The sequence below is a fragment of the Histoplasma capsulatum genome (assembly GCF_000150115.1).
Source record: "Histoplasma capsulatum G186AR genomic scaffold supercont2.3, whole genome shotgun sequence".
Classification (NCBI taxonomy): Eukaryota; Fungi; Ascomycota; class Eurotiomycetes; order Onygenales; family Ajellomycetaceae; genus Histoplasma; species Histoplasma capsulatum.
The window spans coordinates 2,508,173-2,519,032 of NW_025544803.1; the positions used below are offsets into that span (position 1 = coordinate 2,508,173).

Below are 10,860 nucleotides of genomic sequence, written 5' to 3' on the forward strand. Positions count from 1 at the left end.
ATGCACAGGACCCCACACGTGGGAATAGTCGGTGCCGGCCTAGCGGGCTTGAGGTGTGCGGATGTTTTACTTGATCGTGGCTTTCGAGTAACAATCCTTGAAGCTAGGGATCGAATTGGCGGTCGCGTATGAAAATATTTTTCATATTTTTTTCATATTTTCCATTTCTTCCTGATTTCACAGCTGGGATTGCTGATGTACTACTGTCTGATCTTCTATTTATTTACTAGGTATGCCAAAGCGACGTTGGCGGGTTTAAGGTAGATGTGTAAGAGTGAAAGCAGTGTTTGTTTCTTGCAATATTAACCAATTAAACTAACGTATGGCTACAGAGGCCCGAACTGGATACATGGGGCACAGAACAATCCCATCCTGGATCTCAGTAACGGCTCAAAAACTATTACCCATGCATGGGGCGGTTTGCAGAATGTTATTGATACGTCTGGAGAGCCTCTTGACGAGGGTTTGGTTGGAAGGATTTCAGACTTCATATGGACGACGATAGATGACGCGTTTGAATATAGCCGTCTTAACAAAGACAGAATCCCTCCGGGCAAAAGCCTCTTCGATTTTATCAAGGAGCAGTTGGGAAAGGCCGAGTTTTCCGAGGTTGAGAAGGAAAAGTGCATTGAATTGTCAAAAATATGGGGTTCATACATTGGATCTCCCATTGATCGGCAAAGCTTGAGGTTCTTTTTTCTAGAAGAGTGTTTAGATGGGGGTATGTCCCTCACCCCCTACCAATACCCCTATATCCTGCCAAAACGTTCGAGCTGACTCCGTCTCCCAGACAATCTTTTCGTGGCATCCACATATAAGAAAATCGTCGACTCAGTCGCCGCAGCCGCCCTCAAACGAGCTGAAATCCACCTGAATGAACCAGTTATCAAAATCGAAGCAAACCCCCGAGTTTCCGGAACGAACCATCAAGTCAGAGTTACAGCCTCAACAGGGTCCCAATATCTATTCGATGAGTTGGTCACCACATTTCCCCTAGGCTGGCTAAAACAAAACAAAACTACCTTCCAGCCATCCCTGCCAACCCATCTCTCCAAAGCCATCGACAACATTTCATACGGCCAACTAGAAAAGGTCTACATCCACTTTCCCTCCGCCTTCTGGGAGCAAGCACCAAACACAGGGCACAGCACCAGCACAAAACACCCTCTTTCTGACCTCCAGCAAAATTCCCAAACCTCACCTCCTGAAGTCTCCACGTTCACCGAATTCCTCACGCCCTCCTACACCAACCACCCAACCACCCCCTTCTGGAACCAACAGTGCGTCTCCCTCTCCGCCCTCCCGGGCCCCTGCGCCCACCCAACCCTCCTCTTCTACCTGTACGGCCCCTCCGCCACCGACCTCATTTCCCAAATCCACGCCCTTCCCCCCTCCTCAAAGGAATACCACGACACCATCAACACGTTCCTGCACCCCTTCTATTCCCGCCTCCCAGGGTACGACCCATCGTCGCCGAATTGCCGCCCAACCGCCATCCTCGCCACGCAGTGGCAACGCGACCCCTGGGCGGGGAACGGCAGCTACTCGAATTTCCAGGTCGGGCTGGAGGCGGGTGATCGCGACATCGAGGTCATGCGCGAGGGCATGGGTGTCGAGCGCGGGGTGTGGTTTGCGGGCGAGCATACGGCGCCGTTTGTGGGGCTGGGGACCACGTCGGGGGCGTATTGGAGTGGGGAAGCGGTTGCCGGACGCATTTGTGAGTTCTTGGCTGGTGCGGCCGGTACTGGTACTGGTGCTACTACTACTACTTCTACTACTACTATTACTACTAGTAGTAGTGTTGGGACACGCGGGGAGCGGGGCCCTGGAGGAACGGATTGCGTATGAATGGATGAATTTTATTTTTGAGTGTGGATTATGTCCAAGTTTGTATAATGGCGAATTACCCGGGGGATGAGATCGATGGGTTAGGTGTATTTTCCTTTTCCGCATGTTTGTTTTCTTTCTTTCTCATATAATTAATTAATTACTCATGGAGTCATGGGCGATACATATACAGATCCATATATCTCTGGCTATTGGATAGAGACCGGACTAACTAACTAACTATACATATTTTTTTACGCATTTTTAAGAGAGCTTTGAAAACTTCTTCTTCGCCCTCATTGGCACGAGGGTTAGCAATTTAAATAGCAACATCCTACCGCGGTTGCCCTACGAATTGTAATTCGTATCTTATCTTTCTTTACTCGTCTTCGGCTGGTGCGTCGCTAAGACATGTATAGTTCTGGAGGTAGGTCGGCAACCCTTTGTGAAAATCTGAGATAATGCATGAAGCTAGATAGAGAGAGATAGATGTAAGTCTCGTAATTCTGTACTTGACGGTAAAAAAGAATGAGAAAAGAAAGTTACTCGGGTAGCTAAACGCCGAATCTCGTCTTCAGATTCATATTTCGCAATAAGAAAAAAACATTAAATAAAAAAAAGAACAGTTAATAAATAGGACCGCAAAGAACTTGAAAGACACCATACGCCCGGCCGACTGAACCCCCGGGAAAAGCAGAGATTGGATTGGAAAAGAGGAAATGGTAAAATCGAACTCTGGGTTTCGTATGAGAGGTAAGATGTCGTAGATGGTTGAATGAATGGCGGGATCCCCGTCTTCCGGAAATTTAAGTTCAGCGGTCACGTAAGACAGGAAATGTGTTGATATATGTGGCATTGGGCTTATAGAGCGGAAGAATTCACATCGAGAAATAAGAAAGAGAGAGAAAACAGAACAGGGTATCGCAAGTCCTGCTCAACCAACGCCAAGTGAACTGGTTTCCATGATGAGGTAAAGCATGACTGCAAAAATTGGACAGAGTGGTATTGTTACAAAAATGTAAATGAACAGCCTGATAACAATCGAAGAAGATGAGGGGAAATGTAGAGAAGGAAAAATGAGACGGAGAAACTGTATGGTGCTCGCATGAGGAATGCTTAATGGGGTATTGGAGCAACTACGTAGCGAACGGGCTATTTATCACCAATCACTCCTTCAATCCTCCCAAATCGTTTCAAGATCCAGATCTTGCCTCCCCTCCGCCCCGCACACACTCCAGCGTTTTCGCTTATCTGCCCTAGTACCACCGTAGGAACCTAGTCCCCCAAATCGCGAATTACCCAACGGACTCGACGAGCCAGAAACATCAATAGCGCTTCGCCGTCGATTGAAATCCTTGTTGGCGGCGGCTGCTTCGTCGGCTCGATCTGCTGCAGCTTTCAGCATGGCAATTTGATCGGCTTCGATGGCTGCGGCTTCTGCGTCGGGGATATCTGGGATGGTCTCCAGAGATGATATACTGGGGCTGCGCGAGCGTATACTCGATGGTGTTGACGGCATTGAGGAAGTGGAGGAGAAGGAGTAGGATGGGTAAGATTCGTTGAATTTCGCAGGAAACACTATTGGCGACGCTTGGGCAGAGATGGGACTGCTGTTGCTTGGGTAGAGGGGTGACGATGGCCGTCGGCGAGTTGTGCGGGGAAAGGTCCCGAGAGTGCCAGGCGATAACGGCGAGTGGGAGGACACATCCAATTGCACCTTTCTCGATCTAGGGGTGTCCTGAAGCTCTGGATGTTCAGCTATGGGTTCCGATATATGTCGCGTGCTGATGCTTGGGTATAGACTGTCTTCCACCGAAACGCGGAGAGGACTTTGACGTCTCAACGACGAGTCGTGAAGACTGGGGGACCCCCCAGGGTTTCCAGTAAATGCATATCGACCACGCGAGTCCGGTCCGGGCGAGGAGTGAGCTCTGGCCATAGATGGAGCTGCTGGACTCGCCAGAGACCGGGAGCGAAGGTGTGTTTTGCTGAGGGAGGAGTAGGGTTTAGGGATTAGATTTAGAGTTGGCTGCATTATCAAGTGCGTCATCTTCGCGGGAGCGGCTGTGGTAGCACCGTTACGGACATCCGCTCCTGTTTCTCTGCTTTTGAATGTTGACGGAACTGTGCAGGTCGTAGTGGGCTCTTCCGCGTATTCATCTGCATACTCCGGAGGACTGGGAGGAAGCATGATGTCCTCTGGGGCCAGCAGAGAAGAAGACATGATACTTTGAGGGGGAAATATAACGAGCGAGACGAAGCAACCGGTGATTAGGAGGATCGCCGTGAGCCAAAAGTTGCACACCACGAATGCATGCTCGATGTAAATAAGGGAAGACCGGCTAGTGGGATCGGGCACCACGAATTAAACGGCAAAATCTCAACAACGACCACGATCCTCAAACATTCGCCCGTTTGGAGTTTTTCAAGTCTACGTCTTCGGTATTTGCCAGCAGCCTGCTGGGTATTCAAGATAGTGTCCTGAAGCAGATGGGAGGCGAGGATGAGGGTAAGAGGAGGAAGACCACAGAGAGGGAGTGGTGTTGAGTGAGACTCGAGGAGAGGGCCACCAACCAAACCAACTGGCATGCAAGATGATCACGTCCGGTGGCCAGCCATGAAAGCGCGACAAGGGACGCACGCGGATGAGCAGCAGACCAAGAACGGGACGGGCGAGAGGGTTGCCTTGCTTGTCTCCAACAGGTCTCCAGGACAAAAGGAGGATGTTGGTTCGGCGAGGAGAGCAATAGTTATTAATAAGACCCGCGGCTGACACAGCGGTACGGTAACGCCCAGGTAACCCATCGGTACAGGCCTGGGCGGCAGGTTGGTGTTGGCCGCATCGATTGGCTGGCCGCATCGTGTAATGTATGGTAAGATCAGATCCCCCGGCAGTCACCTGATGCTGGTCCTTATCCATGGATCCTGTGATCGTTATCCATCCTGATCTTTTGACGATGATCAGCTTCATATTGCTGCTTCACTCCCCGTCTGCTTGCGTATACTAGTACTCCTTGTTTGCAATAAGTTGGTCTGGCACATTTATGAGGCACCACGGCCAGCAGGAACTTACCCATCATGGATTACTAGTATGCATACGCATCCATTTCTTATCCCTGGTTCTCGATATGTATACAGCACGCACGGCCACACCCGTCGAATGGCTCCTCTCCACAAGACAATTAATCATCCAGAAGTTCTGGCCTGCCTCTACGGTCTACAGGATCCCGCTTCCTGCGTGGGACGTTCTCTACCCAATAAACGGGGGCTTTTATGCTGACTCGGCTCTTTGTGTCCACCTCGTCTTCTACAGCATAGAACCTCCAATATGTACCGGACATACATACATACCTGCAAGGCTGCCAGTGCCACTGCATCTCTGACTGGCTGAGAAATCGGGTTGATTAACTATATGGATCAGAATTAAAGAGCTAAAATTGCGTAGACTTCGAGTTATTATTGTGCGCAAATATATTCGGTTAAACGGAATTGAGGAAAGAAGTTTTGGATTTCCGAACCCTTCCCAGCCAACAATGACAATCAAAATGACGGACAAAAAATGCCGCGCCAACACAAATAAGCCCGACAAAGCTCAAGCAAAGGGAAGGGAGAACAGCAATGCTGAAACTCGTTTTTGCCGGGGAGGTAAAATAATGAGACCGGGAAATGACGATCAGACAACAAGCAATGCTTGCTGGTGCTGGCGCTGGTGCTTCTGAACGCGCTTATAGCAAATTTCCGATTTTTCGGAAGGAATATGAGACATAGAGCTATTTATATATCCTTGCGCATCATTATCGAAACAGCCATCATTAAACTCTCTACTACGCGTACATCGGGCCAATGCAGACTTTACATTTTAATGCGCTCTTATGCTAACTACGTGCAGAGTTTCATTCACGATACCTTTTTTCCATCCCAAGACTTCCCGACTGTTAGATCAAATGAGAATATCATTGATGTTTTCAGTGACAAGTAGCGATGGAATTCATCTATTTTCGATAAGGCTTTCCCCTGTGTAGACATTTCGGCGATGAACAATGTTTTCAACAAAGCCGGGACATCATGGATCCTCCACCCGAATACCCGCACTTGACGCCCGGACGGATCTACCCGCCCTTGGTCAATCTGACTACTGATGTCAGGTCTAACCTTGTGCGGAAAAGAAACCAGAAAAGAAAATAGAGAGAGAGGAAGGAAATCTACAAACGGGTGCAGTGGTTGAACTACGAATATTTTCCTTTTATTGAACAGCTCGAAGGCCTCTGGCTAGTTTGGGACAATACTGCACTGCTCCAAATGAACAACGGCCTGGCGAGGAAGTGAAAAAGCAGTGACACCGTTCGACAATATGTCCCGGGTCGGTTTTGAACTTGACATGCGTCAGTTTTCGTCGGCTTTGGAACCAGAGTTACATCCGCATCCGCAAAACAGACGGGCTGGTTGATCCCGTTTGTTGCTTCTCAGGATATCGCTTGATGCGCTAGCCTCGGGGTTTTCCTGAGGGAATGCTGGCGACGTGTACCGTTGAGGCCGGGGATGCACTGTGGTTGCAGGTCTATTTGACACAGGAAGGGGATGGAAGGGGCAGATGGATAAACTTGGTCCATCGGGATAGGGAACACTCTTAGACGAGTAAAGAACGTAACATTCATTTCATTTATACTCGGTATTCGGCTTGTTCAAATGGTTGCTGTGAACTTCCCACATCTTCAATCGTACCGTGCGATGGCAGCTAGTAATGTTTATGGCCGGCCACACTGGAAGAACGCCTGAATTTTGCCACGATAGGGAAATCATTTACGGACTAGGATGCTTCAACGTAAATCGCACTAAGGAGAAGCACATTGAGCAGTATGGTGATGAGGATACATACATAGCATACGAAATCATCTTGACAGTGCCTTAGAGCCCACTGTTCGGTACATCTTAATTCCCCACATCAATTTCCAATCGAATAGGCTGCTGTATCAGATTACTCTATGTATTCCACAGACTTGAACTAGGTGTATCGCGGAATCCACCTTTGCCTATCTAAATCTCGTGGTCGGTTGGCGCGTCTATTGCCGGGCTGGCGCCAACCCGCCGCAACCTTATCTCGCGATTTGGCGCTTTTAAACCTCCCACATCACCCACTCTGGGGCAAATCCGACGTCAACATGCGACGAACATGCCCACGACGTGACGTCAAGTACCATTCATCCTTGTATGATGTCAGGGCCTGTTGTCCTGCATTCAAAGTATGCGATTAAGATTACCGTCCTCATTGGGCGGCTCCCCCTGCCTGCTTCTCCCTGCCGACATAGCGCAAAACAAGCCCTCTTGCAACCAACCATAAATGGCCTCCCAGTGCAATCATCGCAGACTTTTCACTATGTGTCACGCACACCAAATTTGCGCAAAAACTCAGCCGCCTTGATGGTTACTGCGCCGGGAATGAACTCTTCTATGCTACATACGACGAGTCGCACAGCCGGGATTGCGCAACCAGCACCAGCTTCTCAAGTCCCGCTTGATACCATTGAAGAGACTCTGGCATACTCGTCACTCTCCAATGCACCATTTGATATCGAAACACCACTTGCTGGAGTCCTCGACCCAGAAGCTGATGTCGATATCCCCGTTGACATAAAGGACATCAAGGAGGCGGCATCGCGACCACCGCCGGTTAACAGCAACTACCTACCCCTTCCATGGAGAGGCCGATTGGGATATGTAAGTTAACCATATATTTTCTTTTAATTATATAAAGAAAAAGCTACTTAGTTTAGAGCCAATCCCAGGCCTGCCTAAACACATACTTGCGCACCTCCAACCCGCCCGTCTTCTGCGCTCGCACCTGTCGCATCTCCTCAATCCTCGAAAACCGCCATCCGCTCCAAGACCCCACCCAGCCGGCCCACCGGACCAAAAACCGCCCCGATCTCCAGCAACCGCCTGATATCGAGCGCGGGCTAGCATATGTGCAGTCACTGGGTCTCGCGAATGCACGCGATATTGTGAAAATGCTCCGCTGGAATGAGCGCTATGGGATTAAATTTATGCGGCTTTCGAGCGAGATGTTTCCCTTCGCAAGTCATGTGGAGCATGGGTATAGATTGGAGCCTTTCGCATCTGATGTCCTAGCGGAGGCGGGGAGAATTGCGGCCGAGTTGGGCCACCGGTTGACTGTTCATCCGGGTCAGGTGCGATATCTCTGTTCCCCACATGTTCTTTCTTCTCAAAGTGTATTGACATTGATTGTTGAAAAAAAAAAAAAGTTTACGCAATTGTCTTCGCCGCGACCAAGTGTTACCGAAAACTCCGTCCGAGATCTTGAATATCATGCTGAAATGTTACGGTTATTGAAACTGCCACCTCAGCAGGACCGGGATGCCGTGATGATTTTACATATGGGCGGTGTCTTTGGCGACAAGCAAGCTACCCTTGATCGTTTCCGGAAGACTTACAGGACGCTATCGGGTGATATCAAGAATCGCCTCGTTTTGGAGAACGACGATGTGAGCTGGACTGTGCACGACCTGTTGCCCATCTGCGAGGAGCTGAATATCCCTCTTGTGCTCGACTACCACCATCACAATATCAACTTCGCTGCAGACAAGGTCCGCGAGGGGACCCTGGATATCATGACCCTCTACGACCGCATCGCCGCTACTTGGGCCAGAAAGGGAATCACGCAGAAAATGCATTATTCGGAGCAAACGCCGTCCGCTCTAACAAAAAAGCAGCGACGAAAACATAGCTCGCGCGTCCAGATGCTACCCCCTTGCGATCCCACTATGGATCTCATGATTGAGGCTAAGGATAAAGAACAAGCTGTCTTTGAACTTATGAGGACTTATAAACTTCCGGGCTTTGAGAAAATTAACGACATTATACCCTTCACGCGCTCCGATGATAATAAATTTCGGGGGTGCAGTAAGAAGAAGACGAAAAAGGCGACAACAACAGTGAAGAAGTCGTCCTCGTCGCCCTCTAAGCAGCAAGATCCTGTTGCATCAGATCATAACAATGATGTTGGTGATAGCGACGACACCACCTCGACGCTCATTCCGGAAGAAGAAGTTGGCATGGGTGGACCAGAAGGCCGTGTCTACTGGCCTCCCGGCATGGACCAGTGGTTGCAGCCGGTCAAGCGTGCGTCCAAAGCTGATATTGCGGAGACTATCGTGGCTCAAAGTAGTAGCGGCACCAGCGCACTGCTTACTTCGACCCCGACGACGCCGCGGAAAAGGGGAAGACCGAGCAAAAATAAAGATGCTGCGGCGGCTGCAAAGTCCATCGCAGGGAAACTCGCAGCGTCGAAACGGCCGAGGCCTGGAAAGATGGCTACGTTATCCTCTAGCGGTAGCGGTAGCGGTAGCAACCAGAATGAAATCGCTGCTGGCCCGGCTGCTACGGAAAAGGAGGCTCCGGCTACCCGTGTTTCGGGAAGAACTAGGGGGAGGAAGGTAAATTATGCGGAAGAGGTCTCTGCCTGACATCTTGGATTCCGCGGATGGGTTCTATTCTTGCGTTGGGGCGTTGGGAGTAGTGTAGTAATAAAGAAGGGACTTGAACATCAAGGCCAATGGCGAAATGGAAGGCGTTAAACGGAGTATATCCGGAGGCAAAGAAGGTAGTATTGTATAAAAATAATACAAATTTTTGAGTACGCAGGAGAGGTCTCTATTCCTATCTCGTTAATATAGATCCCAACCCTGCCCCGCCGTGCCCTCTCCTTCTCATTCCTACCCGCCCACCCTAGTTTATCAACTCCATTCCTCCATTTCATACCCTATATCCGTCTGTGCACTCCATATTATCAAAGCTTATTCCTCTATCTAAGCGTCTATCTTCTAACGACTCGTCGCGGTCGCATTGTCAAGACGGCCACGAGGGCTAAAATCAGAAGCTAAGTCTGCAAGCCAAACTGTGCTAGATATATAATTGACTTTATCGCCAGCCGTACTGGTATTCTTGTAGGCATTCTATCGTAGGTTCGTAGGCCAGCCACCGCGATTTTGTGAACAATGCGACAGCTTTCTATACGACCATTCTGAGCGGTGGTACCTGTAACCAATCCAACTCCTAAGCAGTGTTGTTCATGCTGTGCTATGCTCTGTTGGCGGTAATGATTTCAATCCGGCCACCGATCATCCCAAAGAAATCCAAGGACCTTACGGTTGACTTCATCCTCACCATGTCTCATAAGCCCATTGAATTCGCCTCGATTCTCCAAAGGGAAAATCCGATGAATGGTATTAGGGAATATGTTCTGTGATTCCCACCTCATGGATGCACTGGTCAGTTAACCAGGTGAAAATGCAAACTACCCACGGCTATAAGGAGAAAAAGGCTCCAAAACAGTGCACAAATATCCGCAGACGAAGCTTTTCCAAAGCCATTTGCTTGTGGAGATAGTAGGGACCAGCAGCTCCGATCAGGTTTGGAGACAACCAAGGCAATCGTCCGCATATATTTTCGGCCGGAAAAACTCTCGTTGGGACATTGCAAGGCGTCGGATCAGTTCCATATAGTTTTTCTATTTTTATAACTTATCTGGTTATTTCTAATTTTACTCCGCTCAGCTTTAAAGAATTTCCCTTGTCATTTGCGAAGGCCAGAGCGCCCCAGCGCCGCTGAATAAATACATAGTAACCAAACCATCCAACATCCAACATCCAACATCCAACATCCAACATCCAATATCCAATATCCAATATCCAACAGCGCACGTCACCAAGTACTTACAAGCATCGAAATTAATCCTTATTAACTCCAAACACTTCCTCGAAACGTACCCACGCGCTGGCTCGCCCACCTTCTACCCGTCCGCCACCTCGCTCCCTCAACCCTGTCCTCCGACTCCGCACCACTCTTAACTACCTCCGCTTTATCCTCCCGCACACTCGCCAACGTCTTCGAACCAGATTCACAGACTTTCGCCACGATATCCTCCCGGCCTTCCGACAGCAGACACATTTACGCATCTATCGGGCAATTGTCGACAGGCAGCGTGCGAAAAATCGACCACATCCCCGTCAATCCAGG

At 49.4% G+C, this 10,860-nt stretch overlaps 3 protein-coding genes across 3 annotated transcripts; 2 read left to right on the top strand and 1 right to left on the bottom strand.

The window, feature by feature from the left end:
* On the top strand, positions 1-1,848 carry HCBG_03005 (uncharacterized protein; the record flags this gene model as incomplete). The annotated part of the gene is made up of 4 exons (XM_045430054.1): positions 1-126; positions 231-268; positions 333-721; positions 791-1,848. The coding sequence occupies 4 exons, from the start codon at positions 1-3 to the stop codon at positions 1,846-1,848; spliced, it is 1,611 nt and encodes a 536-aa protein (XP_045289949.1).
* Positions 1,849-2,788: 940 nt separating this feature from the next.
* Positions 2,789-4,051, bottom strand: HCBG_03006 (uncharacterized protein; the record flags this gene model as incomplete). Its single annotated transcript, XM_045430055.1, has 1 exon — positions 2,789-4,051. One exon carries the CDS (start codon positions 4,049-4,051, stop codon positions 3,002-3,004), a length of 1,050 nt encoding a protein of 349 aa, XP_045289950.1.
* A 2,517-nt stretch (positions 4,052-6,568) lies between these two features.
* On the top strand, positions 6,569-9,511 carry HCBG_03007 (UV-damage endonuclease; the record flags this gene model as incomplete). The annotated part of the gene is made up of 5 exons (XM_045430056.1): positions 6,569-6,727; positions 6,834-7,008; positions 7,046-7,542; positions 7,611-8,012; positions 8,088-9,511. The coding sequence occupies 5 exons, from the start codon at positions 6,569-6,571 to the stop codon at positions 9,306-9,308; spliced, it is 2,454 nt and encodes an 817-aa protein (XP_045289951.1).
* Between the last annotated feature and the right edge of the window lie 1,349 nt (positions 9,512-10,860).